General features: G+C 41.1%; 1 protein-coding gene across 3 annotated transcripts in view; it reads right to left on the bottom strand.

The window, feature by feature from the left end:
• LOC119883105 (lissencephaly-1 homolog) overlaps positions 1-23,505 on the bottom strand; it is a 40,027-nt gene that overhangs the window by 3,800 nt on the left and 12,722 nt on the right. For all 3 annotated transcript variants that reach the window (XM_038693626.1, XM_038693628.1, XM_038693627.1), the window contains 7 exons: positions 14,015-14,099; positions 10,828-10,902; positions 10,361-10,567; positions 4,841-5,009; positions 2,966-3,068; positions 2,620-2,848; positions 82-183 (listed from right to left, as the gene is read on the bottom strand). In XM_038693626.1, the coding sequence (XP_038549554.1) occupies positions 82-183; positions 2,620-2,848; positions 2,966-3,068; positions 4,841-5,009; positions 10,361-10,567; positions 10,828-10,902; positions 14,015-14,099 (970 nt within the window). The remainder of the gene's footprint in view (positions 1-81; positions 184-2,619; positions 2,849-2,965; positions 3,069-4,840; positions 5,010-10,360; positions 10,568-10,827; positions 10,903-14,014; positions 14,100-23,505) is intronic.

Genomic DNA, 23,505 nt, shown 5'->3' with positions numbered 1-23,505 from the left:
ACTCTTTACCCAAATATCTGAATATGCATACAAAGTATAAAAATGTTTACTTAAAGGCTGCTAGCCTCAGATAGTCCTCACCAGTGTCATAAGGCACATGCCAATGCTAACATCCCACATCTTGATGGTTTTGTCTCTGGAGCCAGACAGCAGGAAGGGGCCTGGCTTACCACTCTTCTTGGACTGCTTGGGCACAAAGAGGGAAAAAATTTAATAATGGTTCAAAACTAATACAGCATGTTTACGCTCAAGCACACAACAGATGATATTACACAGAAGCCTTTCAGCCTCAAAATCGTCACCCTAAAATATTTTCAAGTAGAATCAAAGGTCAAATACTACAAATTATTTTAGCTACTACTTATTTAAGGAACAGTACTGTGGCCTTGGATCAATTCCTGTTTCACTATAATAAAAGGAAAATAAAGCACACTGTAAATACACTCATCATCTGTCACCGTGGGGAAAGAGATTGGCTTAAATAAATTCAATACCTGCTAAATTTACCACCAAGTACGGTTAACACAAAAATAAAATAGGTGCTTAAACGTTGTGTCAAGCACACTAGAGCGAACAATCATGCATGCCTAATAGTTTTAACTGCATCAGAAGACACTGTGTTCAAACAGGCTTGCAGGCGCATCGAAGGAATAACCACAGAATCAGTGAAGTTGCATTTCACTGCTTTGGTTTGTTAAAATGTTTTGGTCTAAGACCTAAGCAGAAATCGGAGGCAATTGTGAAATTGTTAATTCGATAAAATTGCTGTGTCTCTTGGGCAAGCATCCATTGATTTAAATTTGAATGGTTACGATTTTGCCCATTAACGTGTTTAAATTATATCTAATTTATTTACTTTTTCCGTTTCTGTGTTGGTTACCATTTGCATTTGTTTTTGTGCATCCTGACACTTCCTGTAGAGTTGTTGGTCTTGTAATGTTACAGTGCCTTTCATAAAGTTTGAGTAAAAAAAAACAAAACACACACACAAGACAGAAGTCAGGCAATCGCTGTACCAAAACCTCTAGTGCAGGAGAACATGCCAAATAAAATACCTCAGGGCGACTGAATGTTGCGTTGCGAACAACTACTTTGAGAGCACATATGCAAAAATCTGTGTGAATGTATTATGTAACTTAAGTGCATGTTTCACTAAACAAAAATTTGTTTCTGTGCAACTTTAACACTGTTTTTTAACAACACAGCTTAGACTGGGACGACGGCTGCGGGGGCAAAAAGTGATTTAATCTGACAAGGCTACAATTGGACACACTTGAGATCACAAGGCACAAGCCTGGGCTGACTCTAGGCCATGCTTAAATCCCCTTTTGTGTATACACACAAACCATTTAAACTGGTCTGTTCACATGGCTGTGAGTCTGAGCTGTGACATACGAGGCTCACTTACATGGCCGTGCATGTAGAGAAGGAAACACATTCTTCATCATCTGAAAGATTTATCACTGAATAAACATCTCATCAAACCTTGCTTTGGTACATAACCCTAAGTTTACCTGTTAGCTCTGCTTTCACTCAAGGATGCACATGAGCTCCATCCCCATGCATTGTGTGTGATGGTTGCAATAACGACAGTCTGTTTGCTCAGTCAGTTGACCAGTAAGCCATTGTCTCATTTGGGCCAGCATCTGGAAAATATGTTTCTAGTCCCAACTATTTTTCACCAGCGACGACCATTTAGCATACTTAAATTGCTACTGGTCCACTATAGGGCTGAACAATTATTTGTTTTCAAATAGAAATAGCGATTTGGAAGAACCCGATTAGCTAATCGTGAAGACAGCGATTAAAATGTAGGTTAATTATACACATTCATTCCGTTGTATTCAATCAGAGCGGGCACAGGGGATGTACATTTTACAACAAACAAAACTGGAGGAAAGCCGAACAGACACAGGCATATAGTACGGCGTCTACTCAACAAGTGTTTCCGCAGCAGAGCGTTAAGCCTACAAGTTGTTAATTTGTCATTTTGTGTGCTTCAACTACCGCTAACAGCTCTCTGTGAGTCCGTACCGTTCTGCTCTCTGTAGACTACATAGTTAAATTGTGTCTTTTTTTTGGTCTGCGTTTATTGTTGATGTACGATCGGGAGTCTGCAAAGGGTGTTTTATTTAGAAAATCCACCGGATTCTCAATGCCGTTCTGTTCTCCGACTTCCTGCCTGCGTCACCTGCCTGGTACTGCTTGACGCGACTTCAATCTAAAATAGACTGCCAGTGAATACTGAGCTTTAGCAAAACTTCAATGAAAAAAAAATAAATCGAAACGTAAATCACAATATCTGGCATAAAAAAAAAAATAATAATAATCACACTGGATTTTTTTCCTTAATCGTTTAGCCCTAGTCCACCGTCTGCTCCGCTGTGCACTCATTAATCACACTGGACATGTGAGAAGTGTAAGTGTAACAAGTGTAAATCTACTCTTGCTTATAATTTAGCCTATGTAATGTGTAAAAGTGTATGGCCGATCTTAAATATAGTTGGTGTAACAAAAAGACACGCGGATCTCATGAGATTCGGCTCGGAATACCCCCCAAACCCTCAAGGTTTGAAGATGTTTTGGAGGAAACAGGAAGAGGTCGGAGCGGTCCGTTACCTCAGAGCCTGTGGCATCCTGGATGGTGGGGTAGGCACTCTCTGGTGCCCAGGAGATGCATTCCACCACATGTTCATGCTCCCGCAGCTCAGCCTTGCACTCTTTGGACGCCACGACCCACACACGCACCGTCTGATCGTTGGAGCAGCTGGCAATCAGTGTGCCGTCCTGGTTGGGCCGCACCATACGGACCCACTCCCTGTGGCCTGTGAAGGTCTTCACACAGTAGCTAATGCACAGAAAAAAGTAAAAAGAGTAGTCATGTTGGCAGAATGGATGTGATTAAACAGAATATCATGTTAAAATAAATAAAGTGGTTTTGAGGATGTCTGTGGAGGGTGCGTACCCAGTGGCCACCTCCCACATTTTTATGGTTTTGTCCCTTGAGGCAGAAACGATGTGATCTCCATTGGGCATGATGTTTACAGACGACACATTGTGGTCATGTCCTGGAAAACACAAAGGACAAAAACAATATTTCAGTAAGAGCCAGAAACCAATATAATGTTTCTGAGCAACACAGCATTTGAAGCTAGTGTAAAATACAATCTAATCATTTCAGTGACAACACACGATCCGTTTAATCTGTCCGTCTTTACTTTACAACAAACAAATCATACTCAAAATTCTGCAATATTTTTATACAGCATGTTTTATGCCACCAACCGCGCCAAAAAACGACAGGTCTGGTTGTAATTAGCCAATTAAATGACAAGCGAGGCAGCCAATTTGCTGGGGCTTACTTTGTTCCACGGAGAATAAGAGATGCCCGATTACCTAGACGCTGGGCCATATTTAAGCTTCTAAACAGATGAAGACAACAGTAAGAGTACTCTAAAAGGCCAGCTTGTGTGTGTGTGTGTGTGTGTGTGTGTGTGTGTGTGTGTGTGTGTGCGCATACACATGCCATCAGGCTACAATAATGGGTGGCAGCTACACAGAAAAGTGCTATCTGCTGAAGAGGATAATTAAACTGTTGTCCCAAATCGGCACTAATCTACTTCACAAGTTTTTTTTTTAAGATGTGAAAAAAGGAGGAGAGGTTGAGTAGATGAATTAAATGTCAATGGAGAGTAAAAAAAAAAAAAAAAAAAAAAAAAAGGACGGAGAGGAAATGGTGTGCAACAAAACCAGACAGCGGGCTCGGTTTAATAGACTGTTTTAGACGGTGATTTCTGCACTTAAAACGTTTTCCTACACAGTGTGAACACAGCTCATCTGTTTGAGGAAGCGTGCCAGGAGTTCACACCCTCTTTTACGACAAAGGAGATTGGCAACCACTGAAATCTGTTGCTCACTTGCACAGAATGCAGGATTTACAACTCCAGCATAAATTGAAGGATGCCAGAGCGCTACTCGGCTGTTCATTAAGTAGGCTTATTTATTTCATTGATATTCATTCATGTATGCTTTACAGAAAGACATTAAATGGCACTTCTTGCAGACTTGTGAGGAGGAGAACAAAATGTGAAAATGCTGAAAGACTTCATATTGTTTTGGCTGCTGCTGGCTGGTTGATGAGGGGCCTTCTCACAGTTTCAACAAGTTTTGTTTTTTATTTATCCATCCGAAGGCTGGTTCGAAACATCAGCAGGGCCTGAGGGCACATGTAGATCATGCTGCCATCATTTACTTGGCAATAAGGGTGTAAAAAAGGGCTGTACGGATGTATGTAAGAAGTGCTTCAGTTAAGATATGAAATATGACATAGTAGATTCTCAGTTAAAGTAAAAAAAATGTAGACAGACTTATTAAAAACACTGAACCAGTTATTTTATTATTTCAATAATTGAAATTTTGCGTGAAATAAAGTCTGATTTGACTGTAAATGATTACATTATAAGGAGTTGGATCCAAGTGTTGTAGTAGTGGTATACTGTGGTGCGGAGCATGGTGGGTACTAAAAGAGACAAGATGGCTAAAACAGCCCATTTGTCTGAGCTAGTTGTGAATCTCAGGGTAGGGTGCTGTGACCGAGCAGATTGAGGCTCATCAGTGGAATCTAATGTGATAACGAACAGCATCTGCACCACCTGAGCCCTGCGTACGGTCACAAGCTACATTCATGATGCAATGACGTGGAAACCACAACAGAGCACGTTCACACAGATAACACAAATGACAGCGGCTGTGATGCATAGCTGCAAATACCAGCTCATACTTCAGGGTTTTTTCCTTTCTTGCCAAAACAAAAGTGATCATACACATTTGATCTGCTTACCATGCATGGTCCTGATGCACTCAAAGCCTTGGAAATCCCACAGCTTGATAGTCATGTCTGCAGAGCAGGATGCTAGCAGTTTGCCGGTCAGGTCAAAAGAGATGTCCTGCACCGAATCTGTGTGACCCTTCAGTGTGCGCTCAAAGTCTCCCGTCTCGTAGTCCCACACCTGCAGAAGAGAAGACATTCATATGTTCGTTTCAGAAAAACCTACATATTGCACAGGCACAGCTAATAAACCACAGAGAAACACACCTATGCAGTTCCTTTCAAACTCAATCCCTTTCCAAACACAAGTAAAGCCCATGTCCTCTTGTTTCTCTACTTAACAGTTCAGCAGCAAAAACAAACCAAGAAGAGAGAACCAACCTGTACAAGTCAGACTGTAGAAGTCATATTATATACTGAATGCAGGGCGATTAAAAATCACAGTACTGCGATGACATTCGTCTTAAGAGCTCACACAGGTCGTGGTTTGCAGACACCACACACTGTGTACTGAATTACAGAATCTGTGACCCATTACTGTTACTAATGCTACTGCTTCTAATGGCTGGGATGCATGTGCCAAGATGCTGATTAGGGTTACAGTTAGGCCTGATAAAAACAGAGATAGAGTTTATTGTGCTGAATATGGCACTGCCAGTTGGAGTACAGACAGAATATGGAGTGAACAGCAGTAAGCCTGATTTTCTAGCCCGAGAAAGCTGTTACATCTCTGGTATTCAAGCAGACAGACGGTTTATCACAGAGGGATAAACCCTCCTTGGTTGGGGAGGGGGATTTGGGCAGACGGTGACAGGAGACTCCCCCTCCCACCCCCCCAAAAAAAGGAAGCTACAGACAGTGCAGATGGCTGCGAGGTACAAAGTGCAGAGGGGGGTTTATCCAGGAGAAGATCAATGCAGTTAATGTGTTTGGAGGTACACCAGGTTTAACAGTCTACACACAAAGTATTTTGCAGCATCTAAATCATCCTTAATCCATAAGCTACCTGAACCTTAATGCTGCTGTGTCACCAATGATTCCTACACACACTCCTTCGGGACATTATTAAAGCAGCTGCCAAAAACTGCCCTGTTTCATGATGATTAATAGTTTACATTCTTTCAGGAAAATGCCTTACATCTTTGTCATTCAAAGGCCATTTATAATACAAAATCCTTCTTTGTATGCGCCCTTTATAAAGTAACTGATGAGTAAGCTCACACCCAAGCTCTTTGTCCTTGTTTAAATTATCATAGCCGTTGGTTGACATGTCTGAGCGAGCACAGCCATACTGGGTCCTGGGCATAGCATACTGTGAAAGGTTAGCACTAAACTCAAGGTAACATCTTGTCATGCAAAGATCTGTCGTGTTGGCAGAGGATAGAGAATGAGAGAAAAATGAGTGAGGGATGTCACAAACAAAAGGAATGATTAAGTAAAGAAAAGGAGAATGATTCAACTATAGAAAACAAAACCACCTGTTACTTAACACCCTACACGCTGATGGAGAAGAGAAACAGCAGGAGGATTCACTGAATAAGGGGGCAGCTCTACAGGTTGTATATTTCCCAAAATGTCGGGTCTACTGCTTTAAATTAACTGCTCCAGAGCTGCAAACTAGGGATCCAACGGTATGAAAATTTCATATCATGATTATAGTGACCAAAATTATCACGGTTATCAGTTTTATCACGGTATTGTAAAAATGTGCCAAAAAACTATTAAAATGTACTGATACACACATTTCAACAAGTTTTATATTGAAAACTACAAATACAATTGCCATTTTTTGCATAAAAAATAAAACAGCAAATACCTTTTGTAAACATGAAAATCATCAGTGTGCATTATCAAGATTTTATATTATATAGGTAATACAATGACCCTGTGGACAATTACATGAAAACAAGTAAGTTTTAGAAGGCGTGATAATAACTGCAATGAGGCCAACAACTGACATAAATACAGGAGTCTGTAGCATTTCTAGATATGCTGGTTGGTTGACTAAACTGCGTAACGTGTTATCATGTGCAGTGGACAAATACACTGCCGACACATGACGCACACAGCAACAGAACAACGTGTGGCGTTTTTACAAGAGCAGCAACACAGAGCTTCAGTTTACACGCAGTTAGCAAGTCAGAGATTCAAACCAAAGCTAAAAGTTAACTCACCTGCGTTCACTATAAGGTAATTTTCTTCAATCAAGTTTCCCTCAGAACTCTCATAAAAACTAATACGACCAGACTTCAGAGTGACTGGAAAATCTCTGCCGTGTTGTCATTGACCCAGACAAACCCATGTTGCATTATGCGCACGTTTCTGGGAGACACTGGACAGTGTTTGCCGTGAGATTATAATAGCGATGTTAACTGTACCCGGTTATCATGGTAATTAAAATGTGTATGGTAATAATAACAGTCGTGAATTTTACCATGGTTTACCGTTAAACCGGTAATCGTTTCATCCCTACTGCAAACGTTGATCACTTTCTGAAGAGATTGATGACAATTATGTTCATGATTGACTGATTAAACACCCAAATGAATATCTAAAAACTGAAAAAATAAAATTACTTGTGTTATCCAACTAACCATTTAAAACTTCCAATATACTAAATGAACTATCACACAAACGAGGAATAAAAAAAACAAAAACAAAACCTAGTGACAACCTGGTAATGAATTTTATGTTGACAGACTTGTTGTATTATTGATCTAAACTGCTCCGATAACCACTACTGCAGCTTCTGTGTTGTCAGAAAAATTATAATGGCGAGATGGATACATCACTCGCTACTGACTAGTTTGGGCAAAACAAAACCACCCCTCTTCCGAACAATTAATAGGCTAACATGAGCACAACGTCAGGCTGAATGAAATGGCAGTTCAGTCTGATTATCAGGCTAGGCAGATTCTTATGGCATAAGATGGAAAGCTGATGAGCCTCTCAGTCAGTGAGAGAGTGTAATGGTCTGCTACCCAGTTAAAAATTTAACAGGGCTGTTCAGGAGGAGAAAAGTAGGACACAGGGGGAGTCAGCTCTAGCCACACGGAGCTGAGGCAGCCAAAAGGAAAAGGAGGTGCAAGAAAGCAGGGCTGAATATTAGACTTGGGCCTAGGCCCGCCTCCTCCTGAGGCATGGATGGCTCTGATGGTGGGTAGTCATGGTGGGGCAGCTGATGCTTTAAGTGGAAGATAAATGAGGCAGGATACAGGGAGGTGGGGTTGCAGTGGGAGGGAGGGGTGGGGTTGGGAAAGGAAGAAGATGCCAAATCTGAGAGAGAAATTCCTGCTGTGTAGCTGAGAAGATGTACACGTGTCTCTTATTATCTCATGAATAATATATGCAGAACAAACAGCTCAACAGAGTATTGGCATTGTGCAGTGAGGCAAGGGAGAGGTGCTGCTGCTGCTGCTGCAAAAAAGCTGAGAGACAAACCATGTAGTTTAAATATGGAATCTAGGGATACACAGACGACAAAGACACAAACCTGTGCAATCCAGGGTGTGTCTAGGAAGGAGAAAAGTAGAGGCAATACTGAGGAGGAGGAGCAGCAGCAGCCTTCAACAGAGTGAGCAAAAGCTATGTGTGGTAGAGCTGCCACTGAGCTGGCACTAAATAAAAAAAAAAGACCACTCTGTTGATTTTAAACATGAATCCTATTATTTTCATGTGGGGAAAACATGTGAAATCAAACCAATAAACAAAAAGGACACTACAGTCTGTCTCTAAAGCCAGCTGATGTGTTTTTATCACCTTGAACTACACCCTGTATGTTTTCATTCTCACATAGCAATATCCAAAGATGAACAGAGGAAGCTCCAAAAATCAGACAAAGATAAGTCTTTGATGTATTTTTGTCTTTGTAACCACACTGTACATGGAGTATTATGTGTGAACATTTATCACGAGAATAAATGCCTGCTTTAGTACAAACATCTTCAATGAAACCATTAGCATAGTCAAATATTAACCATACAGAGCCACAGCTGTGCTAGCTGGGTATGATAAATAATGGCTTGCAGAAAAAAATCTGAGCTGACTGTAAGCACAAAAATGGCCTTTTCTCAGCCAATATTAGGCGATATTTTGTATTTATAGCTTTATATCTTTTTTAATACAGGATGTTACGATTGTTAACACTCAAGATAAACTGTACAACACCTTCTCTTGTGTGACTACTTACTGTACATGTTGTAAACTAATCTCAATTTATACACTGATCGTGTGGGGTGACAGATCTTTCTATTTATAGTTTCTACAGTAATAACTGGACATTCAGCACAGCTGAGTTTTGTTTACATTCCCTGAAAGAAAAGGCAGCACCCATTGATTTAATGGAGAAGAATAAAAATTGTTTTACTTCGGTGTGACAAAAGAGAGGGAGAAGGAGGTCCGTTTGTCCTCTTTCCTCTGGAAAATGGAGATTCAAGGAAAATATTTATTATCAGTTGATCAGGCAGATGAAGCGAAACTGAAAGAAATGCACTTAAGTCAGTTGTCTATGAAGATTCTCAGTCATCCAGGTCATAGTTATCCAACGAAGGTTAAAATCAAGGGCAACTGGACTTGGTTGAAGATACTTAACGACAGTCGTTACGACTACCTGTGGCCAAGACTGAACGACCATCGTTGGTATCTTCACCTGAGGCCAATAGGTTACGTTTGTTGAGTTTCCTGGGAAGTGATGAAAGGAAACTCAACAAACGTAACCTATTGGTCTCAGGTGAAGATACCAACGATGGTCGTTCAGTCTTGGCCACAGGTAGTCTTAACGACTATAACGACTGTCATCACAGCAACAAGGAACACTAACGAAACAGCGGTATCGATGACCCGGGCCAACGACCCCACTGAGGTTAAATAGCTGAGTTTCCCTGCCAGTCAGTCAGAACTGAAGAAGTCCTTTGGATGAGGGACGAAACGTCTTCCAGTATCTTCAACCAAGTCCAGTTGCCCTTGATTTTAACCTTCGTTGGATACTTAAGTCAGTTTGCCTGCTAAATGTTTCGACAACCCATCTACGCCTCCATCAAACCAGATGTCAGCCAGATGTTTCAGAGACTTACCATCAACACGCATATTCTCACTAGTTAAAATGTTGCTTAATGAATAACCTCACTGTAAACCCAGCTCTGCGACACACGACAGCATCTGGTACCTCAGTTTGACATCAATACTGACATTATTTCACTGAATTATGATTAGGCTAAAGCAAAAATAACAATTGTATCCTTATTCCCTAATCATTGTCAAACCCAATTTTATCTGTTTATTATGATGTTTCTTGAGCAATTACATGCCCACAGTGAATAATATCCTACAAACCCAAGATGTCAGATAAAGTACATTAGAGACAACAGTAAAGTACAGACAATCAGTGAAATCACAGTTTATAAACCATAGAAACTGTTGAAATGCCAATTACAATAATAACAATTACAAAAAAAGAACATTACTTCCACAGGCCTATTTGAAGGCAAGCCCTGCAACAAATCCATTGTCAAACCACCCTCCGGATTCACTGACCTTTATTGTTGCGTCCTCAGAAGCAGACACCATGACACTAAAGACTGGGTGGAAGATGACGCGGGTGACTGGACTGCGGTGGCCACTTAGCGCGTACCTCTCTGGTGGACGTGGGATCCACTCTTTGGGGTCGCGCTTCTGACTTACGGGCCCACCCAGGGTGATCTCCTCCTTAGCTTCATTCAGTTTGGATTCAAGTTCCATCACCTGGCCAGAGTGTACAGGTACAAGTTAACAGCGTAGAGGCAGAAAGCAAAGTAGGTGGAAATATGCACGTTTAGATCATTACATCATAAAACACAGGCATGTTAAGTTTGCTGAAGTCTTGTAAACAAATGATTATGTATTAACAGCTGGATTAATGTTTCCTCAGTGTTAACTGTGGATTCAGAGGTAATGTCACGACCCATTCACAAGACTACAATCCCCGAAAGCATTCTTTCATAAAAAACTAAAAACACACAAACCTTCTTTTGTAATCTGATGACTGAGGTCCATTTTTTTTCCAAAAGGCCGGCGTACTTCTTATCCAATTCTTCATTCTGTGGAGAAAGGAGGGGCAGGGGGGGAAAAAGATGTCAGGCAAACATGCAAAGAAAGCCAATCAAAGTCATGGGCTCCGCATAATCGGTGAGGCCTGTGGGAGGGGGGCCAGCTGGGGTGGCATGCTGAGGTCTTTGGCTATAGTAAGAAAGAACAGGGAATTATTTACACAGCCCCCACAGGCCAACACCGACTGCCAGACACCGCCAACCTACTGTATAACACACACAAAATACATACTACACACACATAAAACACACACACTCTAGTCCTAATCCTTCTCACACAAGCTAATCTCCTGCAGACAAGAAAAGCTTAGGCACCTTACAGCCACACACCCGGTACTGGAGGCAGTCGTGGAAGTTAACTTGTGGCAGTCCTGGCAGCCAAAAGTCTGATTCTATCTCCACGAGCTGGCCACTACCTTTTAAATAACGGATTTCATGGCACAAACATGCCACTTTATACTGCCAAAAGGAAAACAAAACAATATGGTGGCATGTTTTCTCTTTGCCACATGCAAACTAAAACAAATAAAACTGTGGCTGCAGCTAATTAATTAACCTGGCAGTTATTTTCTAGATGAATTGACCAACGGTTTGGTCTACAAAATGTTAGAAAATAGTGACAAATGCCCATTACCATGTCACCAGAGCCTAAGGGGAGGTCTTCAAAATACTTGCTTTTTCCAGCAACTAATGGTCCAACTAAGGATTGTTTTGTTTGGAAGAATATTTAAAACGACAATTGTAAGAATGGATTAATGTTCTGTCAATCAAGTGATTGTTTCTGCTCTAAATAAACCCAAAGATTCTAATTAGCTAATTCTCATGAATGTCTCAAATGCTGACTGAGTTGTTAATGGTCAAAATGTCTATACTGACATAACATTTTAAAATGTTCAGGACTTCGATCGATCTATCTATCTATCTATCTATCTATCTATCTATCTATCTATCTATATATATCTCTCTCTCTATCTATATCTATATATAGAGATAGATATATATATAGTGAAGCTTTGTTTAGTCTTATTCTATACACCCAATTAGTGCCGCCGCTCTGTGTATTTCGCTGCCTTGAGGCTTTTACTAACTACCAAAGCATCAAAAACCCACTTTGACAGACAGCCACAAGCATCAGTGAGGGAGAAAATTAGTGTTGCCCTCCAATTTCACAGCTGGCTCCTCAGCATCCGCTGGAAACAAAAGCAGATATCCTAGAGCTGTGGATAGTTGCAGACACCACCAACGCCTACATTTAACACTTCTCAATGACAAGACATGAACTGAGGCAATGGAGCAAAATGGAGGAGAAAGAAAACATAGAAATGAGAGCAGTTTGGATACGTCTGCCATCATCTAATCTGCCATCTGCCACACACACACACACACACGTGCCAGACTTCACTGCAGCCTGCCAGTCTCTTCTTGACAGTGAGTAGTAACCATGCATGTGTGTATTTGCTTTGTGTGTGCATGCAGGTAGGCACATTTTCTTTTACGAGGCAAATAAAAAACCCTAAAGCTTGACCCTTATTAATTATTCCTACTATGAAACCTGCTATTGCAAACGGCTGCACACAGCTTTAACCTGCTACTCAAGTAGCCACAAAGGGCCACAGTAAAGAACATTAAATTCACTCTGAACTAAACCTAACCACATTCAACATACATCACCTTTGTAGTGAATGTCTAATAATGTGGCCTGATTTGGTTGTTTAGCATGGTGCTGCCAAGGTGTGTGTGTCCAGCTGAGCGTTAATACCCAACAGGGTTCACCTATACCTCCGTGCCATTCATCTATTATTTAGCCTGCTTCCACAGGGCTGCCACAGAGAAAACGTCTGGAAGACGACTGTATAAAGACACTGAGGAGAAGGGGGTGGGGTGTCACGTGAACACAAGGCGAAAGAAGAGGTGCTACAGAGAGGCAGAGGGAAAAAATGTGAGACAAAATGGAGTTTTAGATGAAAGGGGGTTATGGTGAATCTATATTACCATTACAAACAGGAGTGTGAGTTAACAGCTTGCCCATGGCACTGTAGCTGCTGGAACTTTATTTGTATTCACAGGAATCAAATTTTAGGAGCACAATTTGTTAAAATACTTAACATTCCCACCTCTATCATTTGATTTTCCAGGCCTGGAAACAACAGCACATTTTCATTAACATTTTGGCTCTATACCACAACACATGATATATGAAATAATACACTGGCTATATGATGTTTAAGAGTGGACTTCCATCTTTAAAGGTGACTGATGTTGTCCACAGAATCGGAGACACTTTTCTGGATAGTCTTAAAATGGGGGGAAACTATGTTAAAATCACCTGACCTAAATCCGACTGATCAAGTGTTACAGATGATAAATATCATATTAATAGCTAAAGCCCCCTCGACAACCTAGTGGAGTGAACCCAAGTGTGGGGGGAGTATATCTGAAGGACTACACTTTTTCTCTTATGTGGATGTAAGCACCGAAAATTAAAGCTAATGTTGTGATACAAACCTCAGTCATTGTTTCATTTCAAATCTAGTGTGCAGGGGTTGAAAACAACAACACTGGATTTATGGATTTTACACTGCTAAAGGACAAAAGATGGCCCGTTTGAAGTGGGGCTAAATGCAAAAACAGAATGCTGCTGCATTTTGGCATTATACCTGAAAATTTAAGGACAGGGAAAACAGCGTTTTTTTATCCATAATCTAACCCAACAAAACCACACCATTAATGTAAAAGCAAGCAGAATGTTACAGTGTTATTGTAAAGGCAATTTTTACAAGTTGATAACAGCTTTTTTTCAACATTAGTTAGCAGGAGCATGCAGCACAGACCGCCTAATCAGAAAGACCACTATAATTGGGTGCAGGTGCTCCCGGTCACAGTCGTGAACATGTTGACTAAAATGAAAAATAAAGAGTGTGTGTGTGTGTGTGTGTGTGTGTGTGTGTGTGTGTGTGTGTGTGTGTGTGTGTGTGTGTGTGTGTGTGTGTGTGTGTGTGTGTGTGTAGAGAAGAAAAAAAAAAAAAAATATCAAGGCACATTATTTGTATAAATTGGTCTGATTGGCTGTGCGGATGTACGTGTCCACCCTTAATCTACTCACATTATCTAATTCCGCCTCCTTCTTGAAAGTAGAGTATGCTTCTTCATATCCATTGGAACGTAGATAATCGGCTATCGCTCGATTTCTGAAACAGACAAAGAGGACCCGTAATTAGTTCTCCCGATTAGCAGACAAGATAGTTGTTAAAGTGCCACTGGAAACGATGTGCATAATGGAGGTGCATTCAACACTGTAAAACAAAAGAAAGAAAATGAGGATGTTTAGTAGACCTGTCAGACAAAGATGCAAATTTGACATACTTTTCACACATTCAGACCGTGTTATCAAGCGTCTAGCTCTATAATAAAAATGCTTTGCATGCATGAATGCAGTCTAACATTTTGCACTAACTATAACAATACCCACACGGACAGTCTTCTGCGCGCGCGCGCACACACACACACACACACACGTCCATTTGGCACAAATCAAGAACACATCTGTCTGGCTTTTATAATGAGCTGTTGATGCTGTGGGCAAATAATGGGAAGGGATGATTCCCCATGGTATAGATATGGGGAAAATGAGAGTCCGTGTACATCCCACCATCATCTATAAAAAAGGGAAAGAAACAAGTAATGACAGAGACAAATAATGGAGAAGCAGTATAATCCCTGTGAATTGAATAAGCTGCTGGATACTTGTATTTTATTCCAGTTGCATCTACTTGTCATGCAAAGCAGCAGGTGTGTAACTGTCCTACTATTTTTAATACGTGAAGAGAGACGTCCAGATAGGACAGACTAGACAGGCAGAGCTGAAAGTGAGGCGAAAGGAAGCCGCTGCCACTCTTCACGTTTTTCTCTCCTGGGTTACCATAAGGGAAACCCACACAGCTAACATCCACACTCACACATACACGCTTGTCTAGTTTACAACTGCAGCCTCAGCAGCAGTTCAATTCACCAAGAGTTATTAATGAGGTTCAAGTCAGTTGGTCTCAGTAGTTCAGACTTTTATAATCAAACTAATTAGATGCTCACGAGGGTGCAGAAAAGTAAATTAGTTTTTAAACTACCCCTTTCTAATCCAAAATGTTCCAATTAGTGTACGGTTCATGCAACCTTGTGATTCTATTCAAAGAAGGGTAAGGCAATCCTTTGATTCAAAATACACAAATATACAAAATTCTATTGTCCAATTTAATTAATTATTCAAAAACGAATAAAACATTATTCACTTTGCAAACCTGTAACATGCACAAAAAAGATATATAACAAAATAAAGGAGAGGGAAAAAGCCAAAAACCATAATACCACCTCTTTAACATTTTTGTGAAGAGTTGTACTGTATGTTGTTACATCGAAGTAGAGCAAGCATACTTACTATCACAATAAAAAACAATGGGCTGCAATAACTAAATAGTCAGCAATCAAAGTCAGTAATTCAAGAGAAACCATTAATCTGCCAAACACAGGCTCATATAGAGGTTCTTCCTACTCCGACTACTGCTGACTGACCACTACTATGATTCTCACTTTTCAGGCTGCACGAGGTTAAGCTAATATTCAACAGGAGACAATTGGACCTCGAACTTCATGAATTTATGTTCTGCATGTTTCAACTATGATTAGACTGTATTAAATATAAATGCTAATTTAAAACTACTTGGTCTGGGAAAACTGATGCATAATGTTTTCTTTGGCTGTGGTCCATAATAACTAATCATCAAGATATCTTGCCTATCTGACCATTTTTTTTAAATTTTATATTATGTCTGTCGTGAGTAAATTAAATAGCTGGAACACCTTTATTAAACGAAAATCTGAACTTTGCAGTTGCAATGACCCAAGAACTCATGTGAAAAATAATTTATTATTATTAGGCTAATTTCATCGGCGTCAGTTTTGGATTTGATTTCTTTTAATGTTTCTGGTTATGCACTCAGTTATTCTATGACATGCCAGACTTAAAACGAAAGGAAACTCATGTAAAGAAAGCAAACAGACACTGAATTCATGAATGTCTGATAAAAATATTATTTTCCTCCAATAGTAATATTTCCTTGATTCCAACCCTACTTTGTTTGCGCGTGGCAAAACCCACCACTAATGCCAGGAAAAGCCAGACAAGCTGTCAGGCAGGCAAGGCTTTGAGGTGCCAAAATAAAGGGGGCAGGCGAACAATCTGTCAGCCCAGCCTGTGCCCCCTGCGACCCCTGGGTCAGCGTTGAGCACTGAAACCCTCGTCCCCCTCTGCCCACCTGAATCCCCATGACAACAGGAGCAGGCCTTATTACAGCTCAAGGTTAGCAGGAGGTTATCTACTCCTCTGACAGCCTGCCTGCTGCAAGTCTGGAAAACTAGAGGGCAGAGCCAGAGTGTGCCAGCATGTCTGAGAAAGTGAATAAGCAGGTGAAGGGAGCTGAGGCACAGAGGAGGCTTTGATGTGGTGTGGGTGTGTCAGAGTGTGCATGAGCAGGTGTGCTTCAACAATGAGACGTCACACCAGCCATATACGGTCCAATTCAGATGATTGAGTAGCCGGAAAACCACCTGACTGCCAAAACCAACAACGCACCAAACGCTGAACTGCCACTATGAAAAAGATGAAAGTGAGGAAATTATGGAAGGGCATTCAATGGTTCTACATTTGTCAAATATTTCTATGCAGAACATGAAGGGCAGGGAATCACATCACTCAGCAGGGATTTGATAAGGTACATATTTTATTTGGATCCCATCTTAAAATATAGATATGGACACAAATTGCAAGTGTTGGGCACTTGCGATCCACATACAGCCCCCGCTGCTGTATTTCCGCCATTAAAAACCACCAGGTCCCTGCCAGCGCTCGACTGTGGTAGTGTTTACTTTTAGCTTGAAGGGAATCCCTCACCTAACACAGCCCAGGCTTGTCTCGTCGTCAATTAGTGCATCCGAAAGCACAACAACCATCCAGCATTTGGGCAACGCAAAAGTAACAAACTCAAAGTAACAGTGTATCACTTGCTTCCTGGTTGGCGGGCAGTGGCTTTTTAGCCTTCCGACGGAGTGTTTTCCTTGGAATGTAACGTCATGTGAAAACTATGAATAGGAAACCGGAAGCTTCTCAGAGGTTAGCATACAGCAGTAAGTGTCATTTACATATATTATAGTATACTTTAAAAGCCTGTAACCACAAAGACAAGAATGAGAAACAGAAAACGTGTGGTAGTATAAAACATGGTAGTATACATGTCACTTTGATGTAAGGTTTATGCCTCACTTTCTATTTTGCACATTGTTGTTTGCAAACCACACGGTGGAGCAGTTTATTTATGTAGCTCCAGGGTATGACATGGTACACATGAATCATATTCAATATTTTTCAAGTCATTTACACATGGTGCAAGAACAATAGAGCCAACACTAGACAATTTGCACAAAACAGCACAGCCACACCACAAAGCAAGTTTATCTGGATGCATATTGATATGAATATTTGCACTAAGCCTAGCTAAACAGCTGTATCTGCCACTCTCTTGACCCCCCACTTCACCATATAAATGGCGAAAATAAAACCACAAACCAGCATGCAGTTTTCAATATGGATGAAAAGATATGTACTAATGTTGACACAAGGAGAACAAACTAGCTGGTTTCCATGTCTTTGAAGATTCTCAGTCATCCAGGTCATAGTTATCCAACGAAGGTTAAAATCAACTGGACTTGGTTGAAGATACTGGAACTGGTTTCCATGGTTACTAGCAGCCCACAGCTAGATGATGTGATGGGGAGATAGTGAGAAAGAGGGCAGGGCGAGTACGTGGACAGATAAAAAAAAAAAAAGGGGGGGGGGGGGGGGGACAAGAACAAAAGGCGGCCTGAATGCCCATATTGTAACTGCGGTCTGTTTTAAAGAGATCAAAAGGCCGTCTCTGTCCTTACAGGCTACAACAGAAACACATTTTTAAAAGTCATTCAGTGGCTTTATCGGAGCTGTGGTCAGACCTCTGGTGCAGAGCTACTCTCTCATGTACCATAAACCCTTAATTGGGGGTGGGGTGGGGGCAGCCTGTTACACAAACAGACAGGGATGAGATGAGGGAGAGATGCATGACTTCACCCTTCTGAGAAGAGAGGTGAGTCAGCCAGCATGTCTGCCAGTGACATCACTTCCTCCCAATTCCATGGGAGGAAGTGATGTCCATGATCATTCACTTTCACATCACTTCAGAGATGAGCAACTCTTACTAACAAAGCCTCCAACTTTTCTTAGACTTCACTCTGTGTAAATGATAAACTGTGACCAGTTTCAGTAACTAACCCATTTAACTGTGTTAAGCTGTTTGAAGTGTGCTGCATAATACACCAAACACAGGAAAAGGTGTACCTAGTGGTGGCTGGGCCGTTCCCTTTCAATTGACCCTTCTCTAAGCCATGCCTCAAATACACAGCTGGCCAATCACAGCGCAGTATAGGACTCCCTCTAACTGAGGTCCGACACTTTCATGGCCACACTCCATTGACTAATATGCAAAAGCAGTTGTTTTCTGGCTTTTTTTGGCTATATTTTTCTAAGATATGGTCAAACGCTGTTCCTGGGGCACTTGTAATAATTACAGTCGCTACCCAGAGAGGTTGAAAGGAGAAGTACGATTTATTCTCTTTCCAAACCTGAAATAAATCCAGAAAAATGTCGGCTGTGGATTATTCTTAATGTAATGTTAGTTAGCTAATGCTAGCTAACTTCCTACTGAATGTAACACAATAAAGCCCTACTGTTCTGCTTTTTAATGAATGTAATAATGAATAGAGGCCTACCCAGCTTTACAGGAAAGCTGATGATACACGGGGCAACTTTTTGAGCAACGTTGCTGGGCAATCTTACTAGTGGCAAGTCCGATGATGTTTTGAACGGATAGCGGCGGGGCAGGGCGGGACGGGTGGCGGAGTGGTGGGGAAAGGAGATTACGGTAGTAATCTTTACTCATTACCATTGACGGCAAGGTTGCCCTGCACGATTGCTCAAAACGTTGCCCCGTGTATCATCAGCTGAACAGTGTTGTCAATTATATCGTTTTCTTTTGTCTCAATCGTCAGGGTGGTTCACTTTACTGTGTGAGTGGTAGGCTTTAGCGTCTGTTTGAGTTGGTTTGAGTCAGTTTGAAAGCCTGAATACAACCTTCAAATGTATAATGCAACTGCAAAACTTTCTGCTTCTTTCTGAGATCGCTTTTTCCAACAAGTTTGACAATTTTTCTCCGGGGAGTGCAGTAAAAGACCGTGGAAGTGCCAACAGTTTGTCGGACTTAGTAACGGTAACTAAGGGGGGAGGGGGTTAGCAAAGTGTCAATTGAATATAGTCATTGGATTATGCTCCAACATTAACCCATGTGTGTGATTTTTAAGCACAGCTGAGCAACACTTTCTCTGCAATAGTAATTTAAAAGGTTCTGTGTGTTAGCTTTAGTGGCATCTAGTGGTGAGGGTTGCGAATTGCAACCAGCGGCTCACGGTGCATTCATGTGCTCCTCGGATGGTCCCATTTCCCCGAGTTGCAAAGTCATTCTTCTGGCTTCAGTGTGTGTTCATGTGCTCTTAATTTGGGATCAACATGGAGACACACAGATGTGTTGGATTAGCATTATCAGAGCTTATAAACAACACGCAGAAATCTAGATCACTCTACACGGACAGCAAACTAACCATATATATAAATTACATGTTTGCAAAAAATATGCAATATGTGATTTTGCACAAATCAAATTTCTGTATACTTCTTTATGTCCCATGTACACTTTATTTCTCTTTATTTGCAATAAAGATTTAAAGAGGAAAAAAGATTCTGATTATTTCGACACTACATGAATGCATCAGTCACCGCTCACCCCTCCCTTTGCAAGCGCGCAGCAGAAGCTACGGTAGCCGACCCACTCAGTCGACTCTTGTGCTAAATAAATATGTGGGCCTCCATTTGTGGTTTTGTTTTGATAGGCTACGTCGTCAACACGCCTCCTCAACGTACAGCTCAGCTGCTGCGGTGAACGGAATCACGGGAGGAAAAGTCCAGAAGACAAGTTCTGTTTTTTTTTGTTTTTTTTTATAAATACAGCCTAGCCGCCTACTGATGAAGAAAGTGGACATACAGGGAGAGAGAGATGGTAAAGCCCCTTTTCCACTGCATGGTCCCAGCTCGACTTACCTCGACTCTACTCATTGTGTAAAAGTTGTACGCCTACTTGTACCTACTACCAGGTACTTTTTTCGTATCAACTCCGTCTTACCTGTCTTTACATTGAGTAATGCTGTAACGTTTTAATTTAAATCAAGAGACCGCTGTGTGTGCGCGCATGTCCCTGGTGTGTGTGTGTCGCATTGAATATTACGTCGCGTACTATCTGTAATGGAAAACGGAGGACGGCCAAGTCGAGGCGAGTTGAGCTGGTACTGGTAATGGAGAAGCGGGGAACGCTGACATGTTTGCAGCAGAGACGTTAGGTCTGTGAGTGGGAAGAGAACTGAAGGAGGCGAATTCAACAAGTGAGTAATACTTAAGATGGAGAATGAAGTATAATTAAAACAGTGAAATAAGAAACAAGCTAAGTTACTAAAAGTAGTAAAAACATGCCTGTTAACCCCCCTCCACAGCCCGCTTAGCAGAAAATACCGATATATTTTATACTGAAATTCTGCCCAACAGTACCGGGATATGACTTTTTGGCCATATCACCCAGCCCTACTATGAATCTTGTTCTATTTTGTACATATTCAACTTAGTGACAAACTTGCTCTTTTGTTATATTGCATTTCTCTCAATCGTCCTAAATATTACACACTCAATCTTTAATGCTAACAACCTATCAAACTAAGTATTTCTTATAAAACTGAAAATAGAATATACCATATTACAGACATACCCAAGTTGTACAATAAACAGATTTTTTTGGAAATATCAATTGTTAGTCAATAGTAACACAAAGTGCTTTTAGACAGTGAGCCGTTGCAGTGGCTACTTGGTGCTCTCAGCTACCTCCAATCCTACTAGCCTGCGCACAGCATATGCTGTGCTACACTATCTACCTAGTATAATCTCATCACACAAGCTGTTTATTGTCCCCTACTTTATAAATCAGACTTTAAAGCTGATGTTGCTCCGACGCGGTTTCTCTTCATTAATCTGTTTGTACTCTGCTGGCCAAGGGGTTTTCCCATTCAGTGAACTTAGATATCAGTAAAATAAGCTCCCATCTCAGTTCCTGTATTGTTTCCTCGCTGTAGTTTGAAAAAGTTGAATCAACAACTTTTCATCAAAACCACCTGTGTGTGATCACGAGAGTGGCAGCTACCCTCCTTGCTGCTGCTGCTACTGCCACCGACCTCAGCGACACAACTGCTGCTATGTTTACATCGAAATCAATGGAGGTAGTGACAATCTGAATACTTTACAAGCACAACATGAGGGCTTGCCACTTCTGTACATCTCAAACGTATATATTTTATTTGTCAATCATCTAGTCCAGTTTTCTAGTCCAGAGGTTTTCAAAGTGGGAGGTGGGCCTCCCGATGGGGCTCCAAACTGTTACAGGGGAGGCTCAGTAAAAAAAACCATATCAAAATGAGATGACAGACTATCCTAAATGTGTGATTTGGTTAAAGAGTGTTCAGAGATACAGCAGGGGGATTTTACAGTCTTTCCCAGAGTCAGAAATGCCTTAGGACAGACCTCTTTTTATGTATTGGGTGTAGTCAGAAGTTATGTCAAATAGCAATACCGTAAAACTTTGAATAATAGCCCAGGCTTTTATTTCCTAAAATCGCTGAATTGCCTAGATTTGGGACAGGCGTCCATATGGGATAGGCTTTAATTCCTTTTGCACAAAACTGAAACTACTGTGAAACAGTTTATTTTTTTCAAACAGAATAATACTTGTATAAAAATTATCAAATAATATCAAATACACATCATTCATTTGATCTAGCTCCAACAGATTATTACTTATTTTGAAGTAACTAGGGCTGACCCTAATTGGCGAAGATTCAATGCTTCGATGGGTGGAGCCTGATTAGACCGCCAGTCTCGCAGTCGAAGCTTCGCAGCGAAACAAGGATCATGCCATTTTGGCGATATGGGGGTGCTCAACGTCTGGTTTTACATTGAACTACCAGTTTTCTCCCAATAAGTTAAAATACCGCCTATTACAATATACATTTCAACATTTAATGCTGTAAATAAACATGTAAAAAGAAAAAAAACACTCAATGTTTTTAAAGTGCGTGAATAAATCCAAAATTGTAACCCTAAACCTGGGTCGTCGGTGCGCATGTGTAGGCGTAGCGTGTATGTAGTGGCAGAAGAGGAACACTTGCCGAAGTGACGGACCCCCGGCTTCACTGGTGTTGTGCCGAGTTGTCCACACCTCGCGGGACTTTCGGATAATTTATCACTGTAGATAAATCACACAAAGAACATTTTAATGTTTTTTAAATGCCGGCTACTTGAAATAGACCTGAGAGGAACCACAACGTGCATGCAGTTGTTGGCAGCACCCCCCCCATTTGAAAAGTCTATTAACAGCCGCACGAATATCATTTCAAGATTTTAGACCCAAAGCTCATAAAATGTTCTTACACTGAAATGGCCAGTAATTACTGCTTTTTTGAATCATCCAGCAAAGACACTAGCGCCCTTGTCAACGCACCACTTATGATACATTTCATTACAGACACACCCACCCACTAAATGTTAAAGCAGCACTAGCCTTCACAGTGCATACAGCACTCTCTTCAGCTACAGACGGGCTCTAAAACGCTCTAATAAATCTGAGGGGAAGAAGAATTTAGCTTGCCTGGCCAGGCCTTTGCGCCCTGTGCCATATATCTGCCTATAGGCACAAACCTTACAAAAACGGAGCGCGTCTCGACCAGACGATAAATGGGCCTGTTCAATCTTTCAAAACTGCTGGTGAATGTTTAATAGGAAGAAGCTTAAGTCTACACTTTGAAAAGGACCCTTGGCAGTTAGAAAATTCACTTTCCTACGGATTATTTCACACAGTCGAACGTTTTTGTTCCCAGTGCCCACACCTTCAGACATACGGTTTGAAGACAACTCTACCAACACCACATAATGGAGGTTCCAGATTGTCTGATGGCCCTGAATGTGCTTAATAAAGCCTACAGAGATTGTACCAGTGATTCTTATGAGATGAAACCCACTGTACAATCAGCAGAGTTCAACAGGCCAGTGCGTCATAGTGACGAAATTATCATCTCTGTCAAGTACAGGTATTCAAGCAGTAGGGCCCCCAGCCATGCATGGCAGTACCGCTAAAAAAAAAATAAAAATAAAAATAAAAAAGGCCTAAACAGCTGTTTCCAGCTTAAGACTGAGCTAACTGTGCAAAGTGTGTGAATTCATAGCGATTATTAAACTCAGCTGGTGTGATATTTTCCAGATGTGTTTCATGTTATGTTATGGAATCTTTTGTACAATTAGTATGAACGAAAGCTCTGCAATTTACAGGTACAAACCACTACTTAGGCTGAAAGGTTCACTGTGTGGAAGTA

This window comes from Micropterus salmoides, unplaced genomic scaffold (assembly GCF_014851395.1).
Source record: "Micropterus salmoides isolate LMB-PRFRI ecotype aquatic unplaced genomic scaffold, ASM1485139v1 Ms_hic_scaffold_3, whole genome shotgun sequence".
Classification (NCBI taxonomy): Eukaryota; Metazoa; Chordata; class Actinopteri; order Centrarchiformes; family Centrarchidae; genus Micropterus; species Micropterus salmoides.
The sequence above is the reverse complement of the archived record's forward strand: the minus strand, read 5'-3'. Positions and strand labels throughout refer to the sequence as shown.